The sequence below is a fragment of the Meleagris gallopavo genome, chromosome 16, assembly GCF_905368555.1.
Source record: "Meleagris gallopavo chromosome 16, MGAL_WU_HG_1.1, whole genome shotgun sequence".
Taxonomy (NCBI): Eukaryota; Metazoa; Chordata; class Aves; order Galliformes; family Phasianidae; genus Meleagris; species Meleagris gallopavo.
This window is the reverse complement of record NC_139419.1, coordinates 4,859,760-4,886,480: the sequence shown is the minus strand read 5'-3', so window position 1 is coordinate 4,886,480 and position 26,721 is coordinate 4,859,760. Positions and strand designations below refer to the sequence as shown.

At 61.7% G+C, this 26,721-nt stretch overlaps 2 protein-coding genes across 9 annotated transcripts in view; one reads left to right on the top strand and one right to left on the bottom strand.

Annotated features, from left to right (window-relative positions):
- Window positions 1–202: 202 nt before the first annotated feature.
- Window positions 203–11,195, top strand: SREBF1 (sterol regulatory element binding transcription factor 1). Of its 4 annotated transcripts, none has more exons than XM_085237476.1 (19): window positions 203–464; window positions 3,403–3,780; window positions 3,873–4,036; window positions 4,116–4,250; window positions 4,367–4,585; window positions 4,669–4,783; window positions 4,863–5,074; window positions 5,711–5,915; window positions 6,326–6,510; window positions 6,917–7,178; window positions 7,258–7,424; window positions 7,708–7,876; window positions 7,951–8,059; window positions 8,144–8,253; window positions 8,394–8,526; window positions 8,637–8,799; window positions 9,057–9,242; window positions 9,407–9,518; window positions 9,775–11,195. In XM_085237476.1, exons 1-19 carry the CDS (start codon window positions 365–367, stop codon window positions 9,996–9,998), a joined length of 3,348 nt encoding a protein of 1,115 aa, XP_085093602.1. In that variant the 5' UTR covers window positions 203–364; the 3' UTR covers window positions 9,999–11,195. The 4 variants fall into 4 exon arrangements, with proteins under 4 accessions (XP_085093602.1, XP_085093601.1, XP_085093605.1 ...); XM_085237475.1 differs by having other exon boundaries at window positions 8,141–8,253; XM_085237479.1 differs by lacking the exon at window positions 203–464 and adding an exon at window positions 2,598–2,725 and having other exon boundaries at window positions 8,141–8,253.
- A 1,320-nt stretch (window positions 11,196–12,515) lies between these two features.
- The window catches only part of RAI1 (retinoic acid induced 1), a 59,441-nt gene continuing 45,235 nt past the window's right edge, over window positions 12,516–26,721 (bottom strand). For 4 of the 5 annotated variants that reach the window (XM_085237457.1, XM_085237455.1, XM_085237459.1 and 1 more), the window contains 4 exons: window positions 14,537–20,075; window positions 13,561–13,654; window positions 13,246–13,295; window positions 12,516–12,842 (listed from right to left, as the gene is read on the bottom strand). In XM_085237457.1, coding sequence (XP_085093583.1) covers window positions 12,828–12,842; window positions 13,246–13,295; window positions 13,561–13,654; window positions 14,537–20,059 — 5,682 coding nt within the window. In that variant the 5' untranslated portion in view covers window positions 20,060–20,075 and the 3' untranslated portion in view covers window positions 12,516–12,827. The remainder of the gene's footprint in view (window positions 12,843–13,245; window positions 13,296–13,560; window positions 13,655–14,536; window positions 20,076–26,721) is intronic. The other variant, XM_085237460.1, reaches the window with a different exon arrangement.

Sequence of the window (26,721 nt, the reverse complement as noted above, 5' to 3'; positions counted from 1 at the left end):
CAGCACCCTCAAACCTCATTACCCCCAACCTGCAGCTCCCTAACACATCTCCGCACCGCGGGGCCGGCACACGCCGGAGGGGCACGGCACCCCGCACCCCGCACCCACCCCGCAGCGCTGCCCTTCGCTGCTCCCGTCCGTGCGCGCTCCCGCAGCGGGTCCCGGTGTTACCGGGGGGGGGCGGGGACCCCGAGGGGGGGCGGGACGAGGGGCGGCCGCTCTCAGGGCCCCCCCCCGCCCGGCAGCAGGTTGGGGCACGGTGCGGCCGCGCATCCCCGTCCCTCCACCGGATCATGCGGCGACCGGCCCCGCTCGGGCGGCCCCCCCGGTCCTAAAGGCTCCGCTGCCCGTGAGAGCCGCCGCGATGAGCGCTCTCAGCTTCGACGATGCCACCCTGGAGGGGTTGGCCCTGGAGCTCCGCGCGGCGAGCGACATCGACACGGCGCTGCTCAGCGACATCGACGGTGCGGACCGGACCGGGACCGGGACGGGGCGGGGAGGGGCAGCGGGACCGGGGCGGTGGGGTCGGTGCTGCTCGGGGAAATCGTGCGTGCTCGCGGGGGTGTCGGCTCGGCGCGATACCGGCGGCCGGTGCGGCGTAGCCGGGCCGGGTGCAGTTACCGGACCGCCCGTGCGCGGTCGGTGCGATGTACCGGGCGGCGGGGCACGGTGGGACGGAGCGCACCCGGTGCAGAACCGGTCCGGGGGGGCCCCGCGCTCGGTGCACGCTCGGTAAAACCTTGGCTCGCTCAGGGGAGCTCAGTGCTTGGCATGGTGCTGGGGGGGTGATGGGCTTTTGGGGTGCCGTATGCATGGCTGGGGGTCGCACGCCGGGTGCCGTCGGGTTCGGTCCCGGGACGGCTCCCCTCCCCCAGCGCTCAGCCTTGTGTCGCCGCCAGCCCCGCCCCGCCGTGACGTCACCGCCGGGGTTACTCTCGGTCGTTCCTCCTGGCTTCCCCCGCGCCGTCGGGCGGTGGGTGGGGGTGGGGCGGCACCGGGCGCGGTGCTCCGCGGGGCATCCCCGGCTCTGGAGCCCACGGTACCCACCTGCACCGCAGCTCCCGGTCACCGTGGGCTCTAGGAGCCACTCGGTGCCGTGGCTTCTTTCTGGGGGGCTCTGCGGGATGGGGATGGTGCCAATTGGACACAACCGTGCCACCAATAGGGACACGCTCCCCGGTATCAGTGGGACCCCATCGTGCCACCAAAAGGGGACTCTTTCCGAAACCAGTGGGATCCGAGGCAGAACCGATCCCCAGTGCCAATAGGACCCAGTCACGCCACCAATGGGGACCCGATTGGTGCACAGAGGGAGACCTGCTCCCTGGTACCAATGAGACGCTCTTTCTGGTGCCAGTAGGACCCAATCACGCCACCAACGGGACTCCCTCCGCAGCTCCCAGCCCATCCCAGCATCAGGCACGTAGCCATCCTGCACCAGGCAGCACGTGGTGCCGTTCCGCCCGGGCTCGGTGCGCTTCGGGGCCCTGAGGCACCCCGGCACAGACCGGCAGAGCCGGTGGAGCACGCAGCGGGGCGGGGACGGGGCTGGCAGAGCCCCGAGCATCCCGCAGGGCTCACGGGTGCTTTGTGGGGTCGGTGCTGGGAGCCCCTTCTCCTCTGACAGCCGAAGCTGGAGCTGAACCCAACCGCGCCATGGGGTGAACTTTAACTTGTTGGCACGCTGGAGGGGAAGCGGCGCATCCTGCTGCACCTGGTGCACGGGAGGACTTTGCCTGTGAGGTGTTGCATCCCAGAGCTGCGCTGGCGTCCCCTCTGCCCTTCTTGGACACGAACCAGGGCTGAGACCGTGCCCCAGATCGTGGTGGCCCCTACTCTTTGACCATAAGCTGTAGGAAGCAGAGGGATGGGCACGTGGGATGAGAGTGTCCCTCTGGGAGTGTTTCCCTGGCACCGTGATCTCCATATGGAGAGGGGCTGGGTGTGCTGCTGCTGTTTACAGGGAGGGCTTTTGCTGACGGGTGCTTATATAAACCCTTCCACACTGAGCATGATCCCAGGGTCTCTGCGTGTCCCCTCTCCGTGTGTTTATGGCCCACGTGTGGGATGTAAGGGGCTCGAGGAGCCCTGTGGGGCCATGCGTGGGGCGAGGGAGGTGGGAAACCAAAGGGCTGTTGTACCATGACCATCCGTGCCCTACAGTGCCCTCACCCACCGTGGATTTGCCACTGTCCCCGGGTGCCCCCTCGTCCCCGTGCCCTCACTGGTGACATGGTGGGGTCCCGCTGACACCACAGAGAAGGTCCCCATTCTGTAGGTGCCCTTTGGGGTCCCCCAGAGCAATGCAGCGGGGGCAGTGTCCCTGGGCTGGGGGTGCTCATGGGATACAAACACCCGGTGAGGCTGGGGGTGTCCCGAGCTGGGCCCCCCTCCACGCACGCGGGGGTGCCGGCATCTCTGTGGGACGTCGGGACACGCAGTGAAGGAGTTAATGCTGCCTGACCTGCAGTAACCCTCGGCTGGGTGCCCGCGAGTGACCCGCTGTGCTCACCTTGGGGCTGCCCGGGGGCGGCTGGCGGGCGCGCGGGCAGCGATTGGCGGAGTCACATCACCCCATGGCCGGCTCTGCTCCAGGCCTGGCGCGGGCGGCAGCGGGGAGGGCGCACGGGGAGGAGGCGAGAAAAATGGTTTGAAAATATCCCGCTGCCTTCGGCACACGGCTGAGCCGCTGCCCCGGGGGATCTCATGGGCTGCGTGCTGGAAGGTACCCCTGCTCCTCCTCGTGCTCTCCCCGGTGCGTGGGGCACCCCTGGGTCACTTTGGGGTGCGCATCTGGGGGTTTGGGGGCACTCGTGGGTCACTTTGGTGGTGGCATCTCTGGGTACCGCGGTGTGTTCAGATGGGGGTGCTGCCCAAATGCGGGTCACTCTATGGGGGCTCCTCAGAACACCCCGATGTGTTGGGGTGTGTCAGTGGGGATGTCCCCAGTGCTCTGGTGTGCAGGGCAGACCTCCAGGCTCGGTGCTGGTTAACCCTTTGTGCCCTGCTGCCCACCTGGGGGTGAGTGGGGCAGCACACGGCACTGGGGTTGGGGGGGTTTGGTGCACTCAGGATGTGCCACCTCCCTGTCCCAGCCCCAGCTCCTCAGCCCTTGATACAGGGGCTTTTTTAGGGTTGTCAAGGTTTTGGTGTCTAGTTTCTAATGAATGAGCTGGCACAACGTGATATCTCCCCATTTTGCCTCCCTGGAGCAGGCTGAGATCAGCCCCACTGTCCCTGGGGTTGGCAACCCTTGAGGAGCAGGGCATGGTGCTTCTCTGGGCTCCCACATCTCTGGGCAGGGGCGAGCAGTGTGGGGATGGAGACCCCCATGGCTTTGAGGCCCCCCTTGAGGTTTGGGGCTGCTACTGACCAGTTCTTGGGGGGGCTGTTTTTTTTCAGACATGCTGCAGCTGATCAACACACCGGACAATGACTTTTCGGGGCTGTTCGATGAGCCGTTTGCTGCCTCTGACAGCACAGTGTCCCCGGGGCTCCCTCCAGCCCCCACCAGCTACCTGGGGCCCAGCAAGCCACCGCCCACCGGCAATGTGTTCCCGGCCCCCCCCGTGCTGTCAACATTCACCCCACAGTCCCCCACCCCGCTCCTGCCAGCTCCCGGCCCCCCAGCAGCACTGGGGGTGAAGGAGGAACTTGCGGCCGTGCCCAGCAGCCAGCCCCAGCCCGGCGTAATGCTGGCCCCCAGTTTTGTCCCTGCATCCCCTGGGCAGTTCAGCCCCCAGCCTATGGTGGGCTTCCAGAGCCAGCACAGCTTCCCTGGTGAGGATTTGGGGTGGATTGGGAGTGTGTGAGTTGTGGGTTGAGGGCTCGGTTTGGGGGTCCTGTAACGCTGCCTTCTGCTCCATGTTCAGCTGTTCAGCCTGGAGGGGCTGCGCAGAGCCCCCTGCCCACCCCACAGCCAGCCCAGCCCGTGACACTGCCTGGCCCTGTGCAGAGCGTGGCACCGCAGCAGCTCCTGGCACCCAGCCCCGCTGCCACCACCCAGCCCGTGTCACCCCAGATCCAGCCGGTGCCGGTAAGCCCAGGACTGGGGGGCAGTTATAAGGGGCGTTTGGTTGCACCGCAGCCCTGCGAACCCCTCCTTGGCCCTCCAGGTGCTGCTGCAGCCCCACTTCATCAAGGCAGATTCCCTGCTGCTGACAGCCGTCAAGACAGATGCTGGCAGTGCCAAGACTTCCACCATCACCTCTTTGGCCACCAACAGCACCGCGGCTCCACTGCAGGTGCCGGTAGGTGACTGAGCCACGCTCACCCTGGTGGCTCCCATATAAATGGGCTTTATGCCACGACCGTGGGTTGGGGTGGGGGTGCTTTGTGACCCCTTCCATCCACCTCCATCCCGTAGGCTCTGGTGAGTGGGGGTACCATCCTGGCCACGGTGCCACTGGTGGTGGACGCTGAGAAGCTGCCCATCAACCGGCTGGCGCCCAGCGGGAAGGCAGCGCTGCTGCAGAGCAAAGGGGAGAAGCGGACGGCGCACAACGCCATCGAGAAGCGCTACCGCTCGTCCATCAACGACAAGATCGTGGAGCTGAAGGACCTGGTGGTGGGCACCGAAGCCAAGGTGAGGGCTGAACTGGGGATGAGGAGGGCAGAGGGCAGGGAAGGCGCCGTGCGTGAGGCTGAGCTGTCCTTTGCCCCTCGCAGCTCAACAAGTCGGCGATCCTGAGGAAGGCCATCGAGTACATCCGCTTCCTGCAGCAGAGCAACCAGAAGCTGAAGCAGGAGAACCTCAGCCTGAAGATGGCCGTGCAGAAGAGCAGTGAGTGCCATGCTGGAACAGTGAGGGCGGGTTTTGGGGTGATCACCCCCTCTCTTAAACCCTGTCTCGCTCCCCACAGAGTCCCTCAAAGACCTGGTGGCCTCCTGCGGTGCCGGCCCCAAGGCGGAGGCGCCCATGGAGGTGGCGAAGGCAGAGGTGATGGAGATGCTGACCCCACCGCCCTCGGATGTGGGCTCCCCATCCCGCGGCAGCCCGCTCTCGCTCAGCGGGGGCAGCAGCAACAGCAGCAGTGACTCCGAGCCTGACAGCCCCCTCTGCAACCACAGCAAGGTGGGGATGTGTTGGGGGGTCAATAGCCAAGTGTGGGAGAAGGAGATCCCTTAGGTTGCTCCTCACTCAATTCAGGACTGGAGGGGGGGATGTGGGGAGCATTGGTGATGCAATGTCCTTGCTACCTACCCCACGCATGTGCTCTGTAGCCCATGGCCTGCACCCTGTGCCTGTGCCTCATCATCATATCCCATGCTCATATCCTGTATTTGTAACCAATAAGCCCATATTTGTAACCCAGTGCCAATATTCATCCCCATGCCCTATCCATGTGTGTGTGTCATACATTGTCCTGTACCCCATGCCCTGTGTACTCCATGTCCTGTCCATACTCTGTTCCATACCCATGCCCTCAGTCCCATACTCTCATGTCCATACTTGCACTGCCACTCACTCCCATGTCCATGTTAATACCCACGCCCATATCCATGACCTGAATACCATGCATTGTCCATGCTCTCTGCCCTATATCTATGCCTTATACCCCACATTCTGTCCGTATCCTGGAACGCATACCCATACTCTGTACTCCATGTCCTGTATCTCATGCTTCTGCCCCATCACCATGCTTCATGTCTATGTGCTCATGTCCATGACATGTCTGTGCCCATGGCTCATGGCAGCTTTCCCCCACAGGTGAAGCAGGAGCACCCACCACCCTCACCTGGAAGCCAGGGGATGCTGGACCGCTCCCGAATGGCCCTCTGTGCCTTCGTCTTCCTCTGCCTCTCCTTTAACCCCCTGGCCTCCCTGCTTCGCGGCTCCAGTGCCCCGGCACCATCTGGGAGCCTGGGTACTACTGGTCCTGGAAGAAGCATCATGGCTGAGTCTGGCACTGCAGGTAAGCGCTGGCATGGGGTGGCCATGACCTGGCCTTTGGGGTGGAGACCCTTTGGGCTGGAACAGGTTGCAGAACATTGCAGTGGAGGTCATTGGGGTAGATGAGGGATGGAGGAGTAAAAGCCATTGGATTGCAGGCTTTGAGGATAGATGTAGGGTGGAGGCTGTCGGGGAAGGCACGGCATAAAGAGTATTTGTATGGACTCCATTGGGTTGAGCATGGGCTGGAGGTTGTTTTAATGAAGACCATGGTGGGGGAAAGATGTTGGGGTGTGTGTGTGGTACGGGCTATCTGGGATGAGGCAGTTGGGGCAGAGTCCATCAAGGTGGGGTTGTTGAGATGGGCATGGGGTGAAGGCCATTGGTGTGGAGGACGTTGGGGCTGAGCTGATCCCCCATCCCTGCACACAGAGGAGCCGTGGGGATGGTCACAGTGGCTGTGGCCCACACTGGTGTTCTGGGGCCTGAATGTGGCCCTGGTGCTGGGAGCTGTGGTGCGGCTCTTCGTCTACGGGGAGCCAGTCACCCCTCCGCACTCCGAATCCTCTGTCCTCTTCTGGCGGCACCGCCGGCAGGCGGACCTGGACCTCGACCGGGTAAGCACCGCCCGCTGCTCTATGATCGGCACGCTCTGAGCCCCCAGCCTCTTCCCAGACCCCCACCCCTTCCACTTAGGCTAGCTTCACCTGCCCAACCTGAGCCTACCCCATCTCAGACTAACCCGGCCGGCTCTGACCCAAAGCAGTGTAGCCCCACCCACAGGCCACGCCCCTACTCCCTGACCCCATTCACTTTCCCAAACACCCAGCCCCGCCCTCCCATTGGCCACGCCCCCACGCATCACACCGCCCCCTCATTGGCCGCACGTATCCTGGCCACGCCCACATACCACGCCCATAAAAATAGCCCTCCCTCTCCCATTGGCCACACCCCAGATTGACCACGCCCCCAGCCCCACTCCTTCCCCTATGGCTCCTCCCATTGATGACTCTGTTGTCCCAGGGGGATTTCGCACAGGGGGCCCAGCACCTGCGCACAGCACTGGGGGCTCTGGGCCGCCCGCTGCCCGCCTCCCACGGGGACCTGGCCTGCAGCCTGCTGTGGAGCCTGCTCCGCCACCTGCTCCAGCGCCTCTGGGTGGGCCGCTGGCTGGCTGCCCGCGCTGGGGGGCTGCGCCCAGACCCCCCACCCCGCGCCCACGTCCGACAGAGCGCCCGCAATGCAGCCATGGCCTACCACCGCCTGCACCAGCTGCACCTGGCTGGTAGGTCCCGTGCCCCACAGCATCCGTGGGGATGAGCGGGGGACTCTGCTGACTCCTGCACTGCCCCGTGTCCCCGCAGGGAAGCAGGCCGGGGGGCACCTGCTGGCCATCAACCTGGCACTCAGTGCCGTCAACTTGGCTGAGTGCGCCGGTGACGCCGTCTCGGTGGCTGCGCTGGCTGAGATCTACGTGGCGGCCGCACTGCGCATCAAGGCCAGCCTGCACCGCTGCTTCCACTTCCTGGCTGTGAGTCTGTCCCCCCCTTGGTGTCCCCTCTGTCCCCTTCCTGGTGTCCTCTTTGCAGGACCTGGTGCCACATCCTCCATACCCACCTTAGTAGGTAACCCAATGTAGGGCCCAATATCATGGCCTCTTACCCCTGCCTTGGGGGCATTTCCACCCCCCAGCAGCATAACATCCTGCCCCCCTCAGCCTCCATGGGATCAATGTCCCCAGCCCCATTCCTGTAGCCCAATGCTACATGTTCCTCTGCCCTCCCAGGCTCCGCTGACCCCCACTCTCCCCACAGCGCCCCTTCCTCTGCAGTGCCCGCCGCGTGGCCCTGTCCCATGGTGGGGCTGTGCCCCCCGCCATGCAGTGGCTCTGCCACCCGTTGGGTCACCGCTTCTTCGTGGACGGGGACTGGGCCATCAAGGGCGTTCCGAGAGAGACCATCTACAGCTCTGCCGGTGACCCAGGTACCCCCAGAACCCCAGAGCCCCATTTTGTGGCTGATGATGGGGTGGGGGCTGATGGCCTCTCTGTGCCGCAGTGGACCCGTTGGCGCAGGTGACCCAGCTCTTCCGTGAGCACCTCCTGGAGAAGGCGCTGTACTGCGTGGCCATGCCCGAACCTGGCCGTCCTGCTGCCCAGGGAGAGGGGTGAGTGTGGAGTGGGTACCAGGCGGTGTCCCTTCCCTCTGCTTGCGGTGGGGCCAGCCCCACTCATGTCCCTTCTGCCAGAAGGCGGTTTTCGGACGCGTTGGAGTACCTTCAGCTGCTCAATGGCTGCTCCCATGCCAGCAGCATGCCTGGCCCCACGCCCTCCATCAGCTCCGGCCTGGCGGCGGTGACAGGTGAGGCCAACATCCCACACCACAGAGGCTTCCCCCACAGAACCTGCTCCAGGGATCCATCCCGTTGGGTTGGATGGTCTTCAGAAGTCCTTTCCAACCAACCCCTAAGGTTCTGCGCTTCTGTCCCTTCCACCCCGCAGGCACCGACCCTGTGTCCAAGTGGTGGGCATCCCTCATTGGCACGGTCATTCACTGGCTGAAGGGTGATGAGGAGGGGGCTGAGCGGCTCTACCCGCTGGTGGAAGCCATGCCCCGGGCACTGCAGAGCTCTGAGTGAGTGCTGGGGGCAGTGGGGCCGGGTGGGTGACAGCTCTTCATATCTGTTCCTTTTCGGAGTGGTTTGGTGCAACCTGTGTTGATGGGCACCCGCTGTCCCCGTGCAGGAAGCCCCTTCCCCGTGCTGCACTGCACTCCTTCAAGGCGGTCCGGGCCATGCTGAACAAGCAGGACGGCAGCCAGGCCAGCCTGAGCCACTGTGAGAAGGCCAGCAGCTGCCTGCGGGAGAGCCTGGAGCTCTGCAGCCCCCCCAAGTGCACCATCGACAAGGTGAGGTCGGGGAGGGGACAACACACAGCCCAGCCCAGGGGGAGTGCCCGGCCCTCGCAGGAGGCGTCCCCGGCCCTCGTGGGGGTGCATTGTAGTTGCATTGCATGTGTCAGACTGGGAGTGCAATGCCCCTGCCATGCAGCCCGGCGGGGGTCCCGCGCAGCGCCCGCCTGCCCGCGAGGGCCCTGGGTGTGTGCCCCGTCCTTCTGCCCACCCTCTGCTCACCCACTCCCCCCTACCTTACTCCCTTTCCACAGGCGGTGCAGCTTCTACTGTGCGACCTGCTCCTGGTCACCCGCACCAACCTGTGGCAGCAGCAGATGAGTGCCAGCCAGCAGCTGCGTGGCACCTACCAGGCATCTGCCCTGGAGCTCCGTGGCTTCCAGCAGGACCTCAGCAGCCTACGGCGCCTGGCACAGACTCTGCGGCCTGCCATGCGAAGGGTGAGCCCCCATCCAACCTCCTGGCTCTATCCCATGCACAGTGCACTCCTACTGACCTTCCCCATCCCATCCCATCCCATCCCATCCCATCCCATCCCATCCCATCCCATCCCATCCCATCCCATCCCATCCCATCCCATCCCATCCCATCCTTCCCTTTCCAGGTGTTCCTGCACGAAGCCACCGCCAGGCTGATGGCCCGCGCCAGCCCCACTCGCACCCACCAGCTGCTGGACCGCAGCCTGCGGAGGAGAGGGGTGCAGGGCAGCAAGGCAGGTGGGTGAGGGGGGCAGGGGCAGCCCGTCAGCTGCACCCCCATAGGGCTGGAGGGTGGGGGTAGTTTTGGCAAGGGATCTATTCTGGGATGGAAAAATAGACTCATAGGATCACTTAGGTTGAAAAAGACCTATGATCATCAAATCCAACTGCCCACCCATCTCCACCGTGCCCACTGACCCGTATCCCCAAGTGCCACATCTAGCACAGCACACAGGGGATGCTCAGTGCCCGTCCCCTCTCTCTGTCCCTGCAGCCGGCGAGCCGGAGAGCCACCCCACGCCGCGGGAGCACGCCGAAGCACTGCTGCTGGCCTGCTGCTACCTGCCCCCCAGCTTCCTCTCGGCCCCCGGGCAGCGTGTGGGGATGTTGGCTGAGGCCGCCCGCACGCTGGAGAAGCTGGGGGACAGGCGGACACTGCACGACTGCCAGCAGATGATCATCAAGCTGGGCAGCGGCACCACCGTCACCTCGGGCTAGCGGGGGGATGTGGGCACGTGCCACCTGTCCCCCCCCACCCCGTGCCATATGAGTGATGGCGACGTGCGTGCCTCGGTGTCCCCCTCTCTCTGAGATGGTGTCAGGGTGCAGTTCTTAAGGTGACGGACGGGAGCGGCGGGGTGACGTCCCGTGTCACCATCCGCTGTGGGTGCTGGGCGTACATCCCAGCGCGGGCACCCTGCTGGCTGTCCCTGTGCCCGGCGCAGTTGGGTGACGGGACGTGGGGACCTCTAGTGACACTGTCACAGTATTGCACGGCACTGGGGTTCCTCCTCCCAGTGCCCGCCACCCCCCTGCAAAACCCCAGCGCGAGGCTGGGGCCGTCCTCACCCCAGTCTGCTGCGTGACCCTGCCCCTCCCCGTGGGTCCCACAGCACGAGGCTGGGGGGGAGGACACACCTCAGCACTGTCCCCACTAGGGGAGAGCGGGAGGGTTTGCCCCGCGGTGGCAGCTAAGATGGCACCGTAAGGTGCCCGTGGTAGGAAAGAGGGGCCCCCCCGCCCTCCCCCAGCACTGCCCATTCCCCCCATTAGGAGCTGTGCCCCCCCTGCAGCCCCAACCCCACGCGCTTTGGGAGAAGGGGTGGCTCTGGGTTGGGATGTGGAGGACTGGTGGGTGCCCCCATCCCCTTGCTGTGCCCCTACTTTGTATATAGCTCCCCGCTGTGCCCCACTTCACCCTTATCCCCCTCCCCCCCTCCCTTGCCTTTTTAAACGGTATTTTCATAGCTGCAGAGTTTTGTACAGTGAATTAAAGCCAATTATTTATACTGTCGTGTGCTGGACTGGGGGTGCGGGTTTGACACATGGAGGGGGGCACAGAGCATAACCTACGGGTCCTGCCTTCCCCCCAGCGTGAGGCTGCGCAGGATGGGGGGGGCAAGGGCGGCAGGGATGGGGACATTGGCTGCCAGAGAGACCCCAAATGCACCCTCCATTCACAAGACCTCCCCCGTACCTCAACCCCATGTTTGTGTCCCCCCGCCCAAGCCCGAGCTCACTATGAGACCTTTGGTCCAGGGGACAAAGGGACACTTGGCCATCCGCCCACAGGAGGAACACAGGCCACGAGCAGGGCGCAGAGTACTTCCAAAACAATCGTTGTATCTTTATTGACGCTCTGAATGCAATGACCTGTTTTTTACTCTTAAGGAAAATAAACATCTTTTAGAAACAGCTTGTTACACACAATCTTCAGTGTGAAGCAATATACTAATAAGAACACTAGTCTTAACATTTACAGTCTTCATATATATTATATATATGTATATGTATACATATATATACACTATATAATGAGGCAATATATAATACACACAGTTTACCATTTTACAGTCATATGTACAAGATGTCACTAAAAATAGCCAGATTTCAGGCAGCGCTGCCAGGGACACCGGGATTATTATTTTTTTATTAATTACTTTTATTCTCTTTTTCCTTTTGTCCTCTTTTGTGTGACTTTTCTCTCCCGTGTCCGAGGCAAGCTGCTGAAACAACAGGTATTTCTTGGCCAGCAAACCTGGAGGGTGTGATGGTGGGGCACAGGGCTGGGGGTGCAAGGAACATAGGGTTTGCAGGATGCTTTGCCTCCATTTGCAGGGGGGGTTGGGGTTAATGCACCCTTGGCAGCCCCCGGCCCCATTGAAGCAGCTGGGAAGAGAGGCAAAGCTGAAGCCAAGCGAACCTGGCCATGCAAGAGAGAAGCAACTCCTGCATTCCTCTGTCCCATTTCTGTCCCTGTGGGGCTGAACTGCTGCTCTCCCTGGCAGACACCAATGCTGCCTATCAGGAGCTGCTTCTGGGCTGCTTGCAGCTGCCTGCACCAGGCCAAGACTCTGGATTTGCGCTCAGAGCCATGGGGTTTGCACCCAGTGCCATAGGGTTTAAAGCACAAGCATGGGGAGCAAAGCCCACCCCCAGCAAGCAGAAGAGCTGAGGAGGTGCTGGCAGGGCAGAGCAGAAGAGGGGGGGCTTTTGGGGACTGTGCATCCCCAGCCTAGCGCTACCCCGCAGAGCAGGGGGAGGTGGGTGCCATGGGACAGGGCTGAAGGGAGGAATCAGGGCTGGAGGAGCCCAGTGAGTGCCCACCAGCCCCACTGGAGACACGGCCACTGGCACAGCAGTGGCACAGTGCTGTCTCCATTGCAGAGACACTGTACGTGGCAGGGATGGAAGAACGAAACGGAAAAAGCGAAGTGGTTCAAACAGCAGGCCGTTGGGGTTGGTTTTTTTTTTCTTGTTTTTTTTTTTTTCTTTTTTCTTTTTTTCTAGTGTTTTTTTTTTTTTTCCTTTTTCTTTTCTCCATCGCGCACATATATACAGACAGACACCATGAGGTTTGCTGAAGGCAACATCTCAGATCAGATCAGTGTGAGATATGGAGACCCGGAACCCACGTGGGGGTCCGGTGGCCCCAGAGTAAGACAACATCGCAGGGACCCCCTCGTACATGGCCCCCCCCCCCTCCCCCTCCCCACACCCCCAACCCCCACCCTATCCCACCCCTGTGCAGCTCACATGTCCTGGAGCAGAGTCTCTGTGTTCGCCATGCGGGTGTCAGCACCACTGGTGACCCCGTCACGCCGCACTGGGGGCTCCGTGCCCCCGGCCCCATTCTGACACCCCAGGGGCTCTGTCCACCCAGAAGGGCTCTGGGGAGAGAGGCAGGGGGGCAGCCGGCAGCGCTGTGCCCACCCCGGGGGCCACACTCCTCTGGTGACCCCCGATGGCTCCGAGATGGGGATGGTGGCACTGCCACCCCCCTGCGGGTCCCTCGCTGGTGGCGGGGGCCATGCACCTCCCGTGCTGCTACACCGGCTGTCTCTGTGGGGACAAGGATGGAGTGTTAGCTGGAGGCAAGACATGAGGCACATGGTGGGGTGTGGGGGGATGCCCCTCTGTCCCCAGCTGATGGGAAGCCTATTAGGACTGAGGGTGTGCTTTTAGCACAGGTTAAATCAACACTCTCCCTGCTCCATGTTAATGGGACACAACCCCACAGCTTGTCAAGAGGAGGTAGGAGTGCAGCCCCCACTTCAAGGGTCACATGAGTGTCCTGGTGTCCCCCAGGAAGTAACGATTCTATGATGACCACTTAGGCTGAAACTGGGAGTGGCTGTGCTGGGGAGTGGGATGTCCTGGCGGACATGGTGACATGGTCTGAAAGCAGATCCACCTCCCTCAGGAGCTGGAGACATTAGTGAGAACATGAGGGCTCTGGGCTTACCTTATGTTTGGGACATCTCAGAGAGAAGCACTCTTCAGTTAATAAGCAACCTGTGGGGAAAGGAGAGGGCATGTGTGAGGGCAGCCCCTACCAGCAGCTGTCTCTGGGCAGCAAGGACACAGCATCCTCCCTGCCACATCCAGAGGAACCACACTGCTTGCAGGAAGAGTTTAGCTAAAATTGGCCAAATCTGGGACACAGACTACAGAGATCATCACCATTCGCGTGGAGCCCCCGGACCACCCAGCGCTGCCATCAGCAGGGTCAGAAGGAGCAGGGGGGTCCCTGCATCCCAATCGCAGCACCTGGGCTCACCTGTGTCGACGGCACACGCGTAGTGGTAGGTGTGGGGACACCCCTTCTGGCAGCAGCCCACAGTGGCTCCTGCTTGCTGGCAGCTCGAGCACTTCTTTCACCGCAGCCAGGAATCCGGAGCAGGGTGGGAGAGAGGCAGAGATAGAAAGATCCCATCAGAGCCTGGCAGAAAGGCAAGGAGCCCCTATGGCAATGTGGGAGGCATGGAGATGAAGTGACGTGGTCGGAGCCATAGCAGGGAGGGCTGCAGCCTCCGGCCAGCACTGCATTTCTACCTGGTGGTCATGGAATGGACGCAGCCAGCCCCAAATCTGGTCAGAAAGGCCTTGCTGCAGGCCCCGCCCAGCCTCTGCTGGCATGGCTGTGGCACAAAACCCCATGTCTCCATGGCACTCTCCCAGTACCCTCCTCCCCATTTTGCTCTCCTGATGTCCTCATGCTCCTCTCACTCTGCACCAGGAGCAGGGCAGGGCTGTACCCTCCCCAGTCTCCCGCTGCCCATCATCCCGGCATCAGGCTGCCCGTTCCCACCTCCCACCCTGCATCTGTCCTTCTGTGAGCTGCTGCATGACTGAACAGCATACAAACGCTCCTAAGGCTGAAGGAGGAGATCTCAGGAGCTCTCAGGGAGGCGGCAGTGCACATCCCATGGGAAGCCAGCTGGGTTTGCACATCTGAACGCCAGCCCCAGCCTCCCAGGGTGACTCCTAATGCCCGGATGTTGCAGACCAACCCTATTCATTTTAACCCCTTATCACCCAGCCACGTCAGCTGCGCAGCAACACGCCATTAGCCCTCAGTTGCTATGGGGCTGTAATGCCAGAGGGATCTGGGCTGGAAATGAAGAGCAGCCACAGAAATGGCTTCAGCTAAATGAGGATGACGAATGCCACGGGAGGGGCTGCTCCCAGCTTTGCTGCTGCTTCTGCTATTATTCAGGGCCCACCCCGTGCGGGGCAGACGGCCGAGCTCTTACCAGGTCGGCAGCCGCCTTGACGGCCTCCTGCAGCCCGTAGAGCTTCCCCGCCACCAGGAACACCCCAGCGGTCCATACGGCACAGGCCTCGTGCAGCCAGTGCTCCTGCGTGTCGCCCGCCGGCTCGGGCTGCGGCGGGGACTCGGCCTTGGTACATTCGTGCCGCCGGGGCTTTTCGGCCGCCTCCTCGCCCTCTGTCCTCTCGTCACAGCAGTAGCAGCTCTGCAGCCTTCGGAACACACCCCGGGGGCTGGAGCGCAGCACGCCCGGTTTGCCCGGCTCCGCGGCAGCCTCCTGCCTGCCTGCCCTGCCGCCGGCTGCCCAGCTGCTCTCTGCCACCCCTCGGGGCCTCTCCGCTGCGCCGCCCTCCTCGCCCTCTGCCCGCGCTTTCTCCTTCAGCCGTGACTTCTTTTTGGGCAGACAGTCCTCAGGGTAGTAGGGCCCGCACAGGTCGCCCAGGTCCTTGTAGTTGGCAGGGCTGCGGCACAGGCAACACACCAAGCAGGCCGCGCTGAGCGCCTTGGACACCACCGGCCCCAGGTGCATGGCGGAGGAGGCCGGCAGGGCCGCCCGCGGCCTGGGCACGGTGCCGGAGGGCCCCCGCTGCAGCCGGGCCTCGTCGCCGGGCGAGTTGATGACGGTGCAGGCGGTGGTGAAGTCGCCGCGCCGCTCTACGTGGACGTAGGGAGCGAAGGGGGGGGCCCGGCTGTCGGCCCGCAGCCTCTTGCAGGAGATGTATTTGAGGCGGATCTCGGGCTCGGCAGGGTCCGGCAGCGGGGCTTGCTGGGCCGGCCGCCGCCGCTTGCCCCGGCTCTTGCAGCGCACCGGCACTGCTTTGGCTTTGCCGTGGCCCAAACGCTTGCGCTGCCGCTTGGAGTAGCCATTGTAGTTGGCATGGTTGGCCCGTGGCTTTGCCCCCCGCGCCGTCCCACCCGCCGTTGGCCCCTCGCCGCCCGCCACCTCCTTCTCCTCGCTCTTTGGTTTCTTGCCCTCATCCCCACCGCCCGGCCCGGCTGCACGCTCACGGGGCGACAGCGGCAGCGTGGGGCCGAGGGGTGCCTTGGCCATGCCCAGCGCTGCCGCTTTGCCCTTGCGGTTCCTCTTCTTTGGCAGCAGCGCCATGTTCTTGGCCGCCACAGCCGAGCCGGGCTGTGCCCCCACAGTCTGCACGCAGCCCTCGCTCTGCAAGCCATCGGCAGAGAGCTTCTTCCCGCTGCCCAGTTTCCCCTTCAGCGCTCGGCCGTGGGGGTTCCGGCAGAACTGCTCAGCCGGTGGCACGGTGGGTGCCTTCTGTGCCGCTGCCGGTTTGGGCAACCGTGCGTCACCCATCGCCGGGGCCACAGCGCCATGCTTCACCGCCCGCTCGCGCTCCGTCCCCGCCACGCTCAGCGAGGTGCCGTAGGTGGCTGCCACCGTGGCCGCTGCCGCCGTTTTGCAGGTGAACTTCTTCAGGTTGGGCGAGGTGATCTTCTGCACAATGGCCTCCAGCTTGAGGCCGCGGCCCTTGCGAGGAGGCAGCACTTTGGTCTTGGTGGCCTCCTGGAAGGCCGCCCGCGAGGTGATTTTGATACAGACGTCGGGGGCCTCCTTCACCGGGGGGGGTTTGGGGACGGCTTCGCCGGGGCTCTTGGGAGGCAGCTTTGCTTTCACCTTCTTGGCCACGGGCATCTTCTTGAAGAGGCTGTGGGGACCCTCCGGCTTCTCCTCCTTCATGCCACCGCTGTTGCTGCGCAGGACGAGGTTCCTCTTCTTGGCGGGGATGGGGGAGATGAAGGTGGACTTTCTCTTCAGCGAGTGCAAGGGCCGCTCTGACATCTTGCCGCCCACCCCTGGCCCCGCCTTGGGCAGCTTCATCCTGGTGCCCACCTTGCCCTCCTTGTGGGGGCTGCCCGGAGGGGTCAACTTGAAGGCGGGTGGGAGGTGGTTGTTGGAGATGAGCTTCTTGGGTGCTTTACAGTTCTTCAGTCGAACATCAGCCGCCCGCTTGCCCCGCCGCCTCTTGGTGTAGAAAACCTCCTGTGTCTTCGTCCGGGAGCGCAGGATCATCGAGCGCTGGTCCCTCTCCCCACCATCTGTCACATCCCCATCCGTCAGCCCCGGCCCCACCATCTCTTCAGCTGGCACCAAGCTGGACACCGTGATGGTGGCATCACCACCAGCGCTCTGGATGACTTTAGGGGCTGGCCGACCGCTGCGCTTCCTGGCTTTGAAAGACACCCGCTGCTTCACACCACATGCTGGCTTCTTGCCCATCTTCTCCTGGTGCATCGGTGCCTTCAGCCCCTCCAGTGGGGCTGGGGCACGGGGTTCAGCGAGGGCGGTGAAGGAACGGGTGCACATGCGTGCCGGCAAGCCCTCCGCTGTGAACCTGGGCGTCTGGCTGTGCACATTCTTGCTCAGCATCTCCCCTTGTCCGTCCGGCCCCACGCACAGTGCTGGCAGCTCACTGAAAGGGCTCGGCACTGCATTGCCAGCACTGTCCTCCTCCGGCAGCCGGCAGTGGATCCTCTTGTTGCGGAGGTTCTTGCCCCGTGAGACAGGCTCAGTTTTCACCAATGCATTTTCAGGTGCTGGTTGCTTCTTCACCCCAAGTGACAAAACAGGTTCAGAGTCCACTGCTTCCGGGTGGGACTTCTCTACTCCCCCACTCTCCTCCTCAGGCTGGATGTGGGGCAGGGAGGATTTGAACCAGCTCTTCACCTTGGTCTCCGTGCCCACTGCTGGGCCCAGCAGGATGATGGATTGACCAGAGAGACGCGCCGAGGGCACAGAACTCTCCTTCTCTACCGTGCTGACAGTTTCCTCGGCAGACATGGGCACCTCGCTGGCAGACAGCACGGCGGGTATCTCTGGGGGCTTGGGAGGTGAGGCGGCGTAGGGCACTGACTTCTGCTCCGTGCCCGCCAGCTCGCAGAGTGAGGAGTACTCCTCCACCTCCAGGTCTGACTCCTTCAGCTCTGGTGATGAGATCATAGGGATCTCACTGAAGTCCCCGGCTGTGCAGCAGTGCCGCGTGTCCTGCAGCCACCTCTCACTGTCCACCTTTGTGGCCTCATCGTAGGTCAGCGTCTCCTCCTCTTCCTCCTCCATTGCCTGCTGGCCAAAGTCCCGGGTCGTCTCACTCTTGGCTGGCTGCTCGCCATCGCACAGGTCCAAGCTACAAGCATTTTTTTTCTCCTTGGAGGACCCTCCCAGTTTGCTGGGGAAGAGGCCTTTGGGGAGGTCAGAGGCTTGCAGGCCCGAGCCCAGCTCCTTCCACCTGAGGCACGCCTCGCCCAGGTTCTCCTCTGGCCACTCAAAGTGCTCCATGGCATTTTCAGAGTCCACCGAGTTGGCTGTGGTGTTCGAATAGCAGCTGAAGCCAGAGGCCCCTGCACTAGAAGTAGCAGCTGGGATGCTGGGCTTGGAGTTGAAAGCCAATGGGTCCGCATCCTTAAGTGTGTCCTTGGTCTCGGTGGCTGCAAACTCCACCTGGGGACCCTCGTACACCTCGTCCCCAAAGTCCTTCCCCGTGCTGCCCCCCGAAGCCTTGTCCAGCTTGAGGGGCTCAGTGAGGGTGCTGGAGTCACCCTGGCTGGGCCATGAGCCTTTCACCATGGAGTCCAGGCATGGCCGGTGGTTCTCCAGTTGGAAGGGGGATTTCGTGGCCTCCTTGCTCAACATGGGTGAGTTGGGCCAGGCTTTGTCCTCCTTCTCATTGATGGCGTCCTGCAGGACGATGATCTCGGAGGCCAGCTCCTCCTGGGACAGCGCACTGAGCAGCAGCCGGGGACAGTCCCTCTCGTTGGTCACATACTTGGTGAAAGTCTCCAGGGGCAGGGTGGCATGGATGCTTTGGAAGGAGTCATCCGATTTGGTGGACATATCATCCGGGGAGGTGACAGAGCACGTGGACACTGACTCGGGCTTTGCCTTGGAGTTGCTGTTGACACGAGCAGGGCTGCGGTTCTGGTTGCAGTATAGGAAGCTCCTCTCCAGCTGGTCCTCCGAGCCGCTCAGATAGTCAGCGTCCTGTGTCTCAGCATGGACGGACTGCGGGGTGCTGAGTGGGTCCGACAGCGGGGTCCCAACCTGCTCTGCGGAGTACGTGCTGCTCTCTGGGCTGCAGTGCTGCCCTTTGAGCTGCTCAGGGGTCCTCGCTGGGGTTTTGATGCCCTTTTTCTGGGGCACGGATGATTTGGAAAGCAGCAGCTGCTGGACGGTGTTGGAGATGTTCTCCACCTGGGAGGTGAGTGCCGTCAGGCTCTGCAGGCTCAGGTCTGACAGAAGGTTTTCAGACAGTTTCTCCTTCGGCAAATTCTTGCAATTCCCAGATTGAGCATCCGGGCTCGTCCCGTCAGTGGGAGAGGGGTTGAGCAGCGGCATGAAATGGCTGTGGTCAGTGATGCCGGCTGGGAAGGCACCGGCATTGAGCGGCTGCTGGCTGTACTGAAAGTTCTCCAGGTTGGGCATCAGCGGGGACGGCGTAGAGCTGTAGGATGGGGAGCGACCGACGGAGCGTGCCGGAGAGTGGCTGGCGCTGGGGCTGAAGGTTTGGTAGTACTGCTCCGGCGTGCGGACAGGCGGTGCGTCACTCTGGCAGTAGGTCTGCCCCGCTTGGTTGTAATGCTGATACTTGGCCAAGTTTTGGTAGTGGAGGCTCTCTGGGGCATGATGCCTCCCCTGCAAGGGCTGAGGTTGGGGCTGAGGAGGCTGCGGGGGCTGCGGGGGCTGCGGCGGTGGCGGGGGCTGTGGAGGTGGCTGCGGGGGCTGTTCATAGCCGATGCGGTTGGGCTGGTAGCCATGCAGGTTGGGCACACGGGGGCCAGGGGCGAGGCTGGCGGCACTACCCAGGGGCCGCTCCAGCGGCGGCTGCCCTGAAGGTGCCGTGCAGCTCTTGTAGGAGTGTGCCGGCTGGCTGCCCCCTGGCACGGAGGAGTAGGTGGAGGAGGCGGGGAAGGACTGTGAGTGCTGCCCAAAATGGGGGCTCTGTGAGAAGGGCATGGGCGAAGAGACGTCGTTGGGCAGCTTCTGCCGCTGCAGCTTGGGGTAGGGCAGCGCGGGTGGCTGCTGCGGCTGCTGCTGTGGGAAGTGAGTCCGGAAGGGCAGTGGAGCCGCTGCCGGCTCGTGGTACGGCCGCCCTCCTGCTGCCGGCGACGTCTTCTTCATCAGGCTGTCCTCATACTTGGGCAGCGCTGGTGGCTGCCCGCCCCACGCCTGCAGGCTCTCATCCCCCGAATAGCGCGCCGGGTAGGGGCTGTTCTCCTGCACAGCGTAATTGGAAAAGGCCGGCCTGCCTTGCAGCTGCTGCCCTGCTAATTGCTTGTTTCCCCGGTGGTATTTCTCCGCGGCGCTGTTCTCGTAGCCCGCGTATGGCAGTTGCTGCTGACTGTAGTACTCCTTCGCCACCAGCCTCTGCCGCTCGCAGTTCGGCCCTGCCTGACTTTGATGCCTGTAATTCTCCAGGCGTGATGTATCTTGTGAAGTCGGCTGGTAGCTCTGCTGGTTGCCATGGAAACCACACCTTTCTCGAAAGGACTGCATGGCGCGGGCTTGTTATCTGCGAAGAGAGAGAGGCGAGAATTCAAATGAAGCAGCGCCGCTGCGGAGGGCCGGGGAGCGCGGCCGCGTGTAGAGGGGACTGAGCTGTGGCACCACAGGCATCGCCTCTGCTGCCAGGGCATGGCCTTGCTGCAATTGCCTCCCCTCGTGCTGCCGTGATCACGGCACCTAACACTGCACTGCAACACCCTGCGTTGCCTTGCCTTCCATTGCATCGCCCAGCATTGCATCACTTTGCATTGCATTGCATCACCTTGAAATGCATTGCTTGACATTGTCCTGCACCATGCCACCTCCCATTGCTTCATCGCTTTGCATCACCTTGCATCGCATTGCCTGGTGTCACATCACCTTGTGTTGCATTGGTTTGTATCACCCTGCATTGTCATCTTGCATTACATTGCTTTACATCACCCTGCACTGCTTTGCATTGCTTTGCATTGCCCTGCATTGTCACCTTGCATTGCATTGCTATACGCTGCCCTGCACTGTCACCTTGCATTGCATCACTCTGTATCACATCATATCAGTTTGTGTTGCATCATTCTGCATTGCATCGCCTTGCACTGCATTGCTTCACATCGCATTGCATTGCCACCTCACACTGCAATGCTTTATATTGTTCTGCACTACATCTCTTCACATTGCATCGTTTTACCTTGCGTCGCATCACTTTGCATTGCATCACCCTGCATCACATCACTTTGCGTTGTATTGCTCTACATCACATCACCTTTCATTGAATTGCTTTACACCGCCCTGCACTGTCACCTTGCATTGCATCGCTCTGCATCACATCACCTTGCCTTGCATCACTTTATCACCCTGCACTGTCACCTTGCATCGCATCGCTCTCCATCGCATCACCTTGCCTTGCATCGCCCTGCACCACCCCCCATCTCAGCAGCTGGCCCTGCATCACGTCGCATCGCCCTGCATCGCATCACCCTGCATTGCCCCGCATCACCCTGCATCATCCTCCAGCATATCTCCCCACATCGCATCGCCCTGCATTACATCCTGTGGGCTGGGGGTTGTCTGGGCGTCCTGCTGCCTCCTCTCACCCTGCAGTGTGCTTCTTCCCCACCTACCACAGCTTCACAGGGTGGAAGCCCCTCCCCAGCCGTGGCCCGCAGGGTGCTGCCACCCCAAAGCACTGCTGGATCCCCTCATGTTCTCTGTGCTCCACGCACCCGCTGCCCATCACTCTGCAAAACCCCTAAGGGGTAACCCTTCCTCCTGGTGCTGCCGGCACCCTGCGCAAACAACCCGCTCATTGCCATTCTTTGTAATTATTGTGATAATTACTGGAGGCAGCAGCCTGGAGGGACAGGAACGCGGGGCTCTGCTGCAAGAAAAAACTCATTTCAACTTCCTGGGTCTGCCTGTCTGTGCCTGCAGCCGCCTCCCGCAGCCCCCCCCCGTCCCCAGCCAATAACCCCAGCGCCGGTGCGATGCCATCTGGAAGCTGTCTGCTCCCGCCAGCAGCCGCCGATTAGGCGAGCGCTCAGCACAGCCGTCATTAAACGGCCCCATTTCCTCTCCCCGCCCGCGCGAGGTGCGGGGAAGCACCTGGGTCACCCCGCTTTGAGCTCACAGCGGGGCCCTGCGTGCTCAAGAAGAGATCGGTGTTTGGGGGATGCAACCTGCCCGACCCCAGCGGGTTGGAGGTGTGGGGTCCCCCCGTGATGTTGCTCCTGCAGTGACCCTGCTGCGGCCCATGCTGTCCCCTCCTCAAGGAACTTAATAAATCATACCCAGCACCTGCCAGGTGCTGAGCTCAGCACCGTGCCAAAATGCATCGAATCAGTGCAGATCCGGACTGCCCCTCTGCCCACAGCTCCCGTGTATACTTCATCAGTCCCACGCTGGCCTCAATTTCTGCAATGTCCCACGGACAGTTTTCACATCTCAGCAGTTTTTTGGGGTTTCTCCATGCATGCAGGCATCTATTTCTGTATGGGATGCCCAGCAATGCTGCACCACCCCAGCACCCCAATCCCTCCCCCATATCTCCACCCAGAGCCTCTTTTCCTTCTCTTTCCACCTCGCTGCTCCATTTTGCAGCTGCATTTCATGGCCCACACGGGCAGTGCACGTGGTTAGGGCATATATCTCGGGGAACAGACAGCTCCATTAGGATCTGGTAAGCCTGCTGCTGGAGCCCCTAATGGTGAAGGGGTGTGGGGGCTGCCCTGTCCTGCTCCAAGGCTGCGGGGGGGGGGACAGGGGCTGTGAGAACAAAGGAAGAAAATCAAAGCCAGGCTCTGGGGCAGCCCTGAGCGGCAGGGAGAGAATGAAAGGGAGAAAAGAGCCCCTAATGCCGCACATGGAAGTGGGTTTGAAAAATGGAATCGGATGGAGAAAATGCCAGGTTGGTGCTTTTAGGGGAGCCTTCCCTCTCCCTGCTCTTTTATTATTAATTATTATTACTTTTCCAAACAGCTGGGGCAATGCCAGGCTGAGCAAAGCGCGAGGGCACATGTGTAGGGTGAGGACATGTGGGGGACACACATGTAGGATGTGCACATGTGCAGGGGCATGCATGCATGTGGGGCATGCACACATTCAGGTTTTGCATTCGTGCAGGGTGTGCACACATGCAAGGGGTGCAGTGCTGGGCGCACAATTGGGTGTGCACACATGGAAGCTCCTGGGGCAGCACTGTGCCCCAGCTGTGCATTGGTTCTCCATCTAGATTGAGCTCCCAGCGAGGTGCAGTGCTTGCAGCCCTGTGCTGTCGGGAGGCCACACAGTGCCAGCAGCACTGGCCTATCTGGGGAGCTCGAGGCCACCTCTGCCCTGAGCTGTGCCGCAGCTTTGCAGGAGCAGGGACTGAGCAGATGTTGCTGCCTGATGTAGGCTGTTTCCGAGCAAGCGCTTTAATGGCATCAAATCAAGCTGTTGACAGCAGCAAGGTTAAGTCCCTTTGTAGGAGAGGGAGGAGGAAGTGGCTGCGTCCCCAGGGCTGTGCAGCACTCCCTGCTACAGCCCCAAGGAAAGTGCCACCCCCCTCCAACACTGTGGTGGGATCCATATGGGGTCAAGGGGCTCCACTAAGCAGTCCTAAAAAGCCACTGCGGCTGCAAGTGGGGATTCTGACACAGTGCCCCAAGGGTGACCTCAGGAAGGGCTATGTCCATCAGAGGAGATGGGAATGGTGGGGACACCACAGTGCCTGGAACCTGCATCATCCTGCCCCTGCCACACACACAGCCACACTCACATCTGGCTATGGCCACCCTGGTGCATATCATTCCTTCTGTCCCCAGAGACAGCCCAGATGGCCCCGGAGCTCCTAGAACAGCTCTGGGGTCACCCTCTGGGGTCATGCAAGACCTGCAGCACCTCCCAGGGCAGGTGCTGAACCTCAACCGTGCAGTGATGCACACAGCTGATGCAGTGCACAGGGCTGATTGCTGCAGGGCACGGTGCTGATGCAGGGTGCTGTGCTGATGCTGCAGTACATGGAGCTGACATGGTGCACAACACCAGGGCATGACACCGTGCTCCCAGGCTGCCACAGACCCTCTTTGCAGACACCCGCCGGCACCACGGCTCGCCGCCTGCCTCCTGCTCACGCAAGGCGCAGCGTGGCTGTGTTTGCCTTCATTCTCACCCCCGCTCCCCCCTCACTCTTTCCCACCCCTCTCCCTGATGGCTGGCAGGCAAAAGGCACAGAGCACCGTGAGGACCAGATCTGGAGACCTATAACACAACCCAAGAGCTTGGGAAGCACCCAGGACACCCCCCAGCCCCACAGGACCATGCCTGGGGGCCATTTCCCTGCCCACCCCCCCCCAAGCTCCTCTGGTTCTCAGGCTCTGGCTTTTACGATGCGACATCAACAAGGACTCAGCAACTAAAAATAGCAGTGTGTGCTCACAGGGTAATGCTGTGCAATAGGAGCAGCGCTGCCACCGCGGACCCCCCCACCCCTTGCACCCTGCTCCCAAATCCCCCCACCACACACCACAGCCCCACAGCCTAGGGGGAAGGGGGAGTCAGCCCCATAGAGCTGCTGGGGGGGGGGGGTTGGTTTCCCAGTGGATGCTTTCTTGGGGGAGAAAGTGCCTATCAAGGAGTGTCAGCTCCGGATTTGCTTAATTGTGAGCTGGTGGAGTTTAAAGAAACACTTTCTGGCAGGCTGCCACACCGCAAACTGCTTGGTATAATTTTATTATTAAGGGAGGAGAGAAAAAAGGGGAGAGAGGGAAGGGGGAAGGAAGGCAGCGGCGGAGCTCTGCACAGCGTTGGGAAACGTCCCCAGGGGACACGGAGGTACTGCTCCAGGTGCACCCGCCTTCGGTGCACCCCTTAACACTCCTCTTTTCCAATGCACCCCTTAATGCACCCCATTACCTACCCTGTATCCAATGGATCCCCCCTCAGTGCACCCCCTCTCCAGTTCATCCCGTGTATGCACCCTCTCCGGTGCCCCCTCCAACGCACCCTTCAACAAATCCTCACCCCAATGCCCCCTTCATGCACCCTTTTTCCCCTGCACCCTTTTAATGCACTCTCGATACAACGCTCCCCTTAACACATCCCTTTCCTAACGCACCCCTTAAAGCACCCCTCCTCCAAAGCACCCCGTTGATCCCCCTCCCCCAGTACCCCCTTCTAATGCCCCCCCATCTCCCATGCAAGCCCAAGGAAGGGGCACACACAGGGCAGCCCCCTTCCCCCCTCCCCATCTCCCCGTGCCCCCCCGGCGCTCAGCCGAGCGCAGCAGCTGTTCCCTGCACACTTCACTTGCCCGCAGATGATGATAAATGGCGCTGGGGCTGCGCCGCCCATTGCGCGGGGGTGGGCGGATGCGGGCAGCCAGGAGGAGGGATGGGGTGCGCAGACCCCCCCCCCACCCCCCAGGACCGGCTGCTCCTCCCATCCGGCTGCTGGGGAATTCCCTGAGCAGGTCCCTCCCTGAATCCCCCCAGATGGGATTCCCATTGCAATGGGGTACAGCCTTCCCCATTTGGGGCACGCAGCCCATGAACCCCGCCCACCCCCCCCCCCTTTTTTTTTTCCCCAGCTTTGCTCTGCTCCTCCCCGGTGAGGAATTTTGCTTGGGAAAAACATTGCCTGCAAACCTCACTCATGACTCAACGTTTCTGCTCCGCCACCGCTGCCAGGGGAAGCCCGCTGTCCCCCGGCCTCCCCCCCAGCCTGGAAATCCGGCTCAGCCCCCCTCGCTTCCTCCATCCCCTCTTTTTTCCCTCCTTCATTTATTATTTTTTTCCCGTTGCTTTTTGCTTATCCCAGGGAGAAGGGCTCTTTGCAGCAAGTCGCCGCGTCTCTCCTTGCCCCTGCACGCTGCCAGCTGGCAAGAGAGGGCTTTGCAAAAAGAAAGGGATTAAAAACTAAAATACAAGCAACCCCGAGACTCGCTGCAAAGCAGATGCTCCACCTGAGCTTCCCTGGGCAATGCCTCCTGCAAAGCAAACGCGCTCCGGAGACAAAATTCATGGCAGGGCCGAGCGCGCAGTGGGGGCGGCCGCGTGCTTATCGCTTCCCCCACCAACAGGATTGACATCAACCTTGAGGCGCTCACAGGAGAGAGGAAAACAAGTCGATGGCTGCACAGGAAATATGGCTGAGGTTAAAGAAGGACCCGGCCTGCCCCGCGTTGCAGACAAAAGCAAGGACAGCCAACGGGAGCTGTGCCGGGGGGGTAGCAGACAGATCTTCCCCAGCGCCGCACTGCCCTTCAGCCAACCCTTCAGCCAACCCTATGCCAATCCTTCAGCCTCAAACCTTTAGCCCCAACCCTCCAGCCTCAAACCTGCATCCCCAACCCTTCAGCCGACCCCTCAACCAATCCTAAGCCAATCCTTCAACCCCAGTGCTTCAGCTCCAACCCATCAGCCAACCCTATGCCAATCCTTCAGACTCAAACCTTCAGCCCCAACCCTTCAACCAACCCTTCAGCCCCAATCAAGTGACCCACATGGATGAATCTCAATGTTTGGGTTATTTCTGTTTGTCGGGTGCTCCCATTTCCATCCCAATGCCTTCCTGGCACCACCCCAATCCCACCTGGGTCTCATCCAGGTCCCATCCCAATCCCACCATGGTCCCATTTGGGATCCAACCCAATCCCACTCTGGTTCCATCCCCGCCCTGTCCTGGTCCCATCCCAATGACACTGCAGTCCCATCCTGGCCTCATTCCTGTCCCACCCTGCCTCACCCTAGCCCAGTCCCAATCCCAGCCCCATCCCCATTGCCACGTGCCACATCCACCGACCAGGGCCACCTCCTGCAAGTGGTCAACAGCTCTGTAAGGAAGCACAATGCTCCAGCACTTCCCTGAGTGACAGTGAGCGGCGCCCAGCACTGATGCTTTTCTTGTTTTTATGGGATGGGGCAGAAGATGGTTCTGCCAGGAGCCCCCCAGTCTGCTCGTGGGGTGGCCCCACCGCCTTCACCCCTCTTACAGGGGGGAAAATAGAGAAAAGAGGGGTAAAAAGAAATTAAAAAAAAATGACATTTGATGTCATATGATAAATTATCTCGGCATTATACGCTTCCCATCTCCAAATCCCGAAGACAAACACGCAGGCAGGTTCGCCAGGAAAGCAGCTTTCCAAAGGCCGTCCTCCATTCCCCCATTATTGCCTCTGTCAATCATCGCCGCCGCGA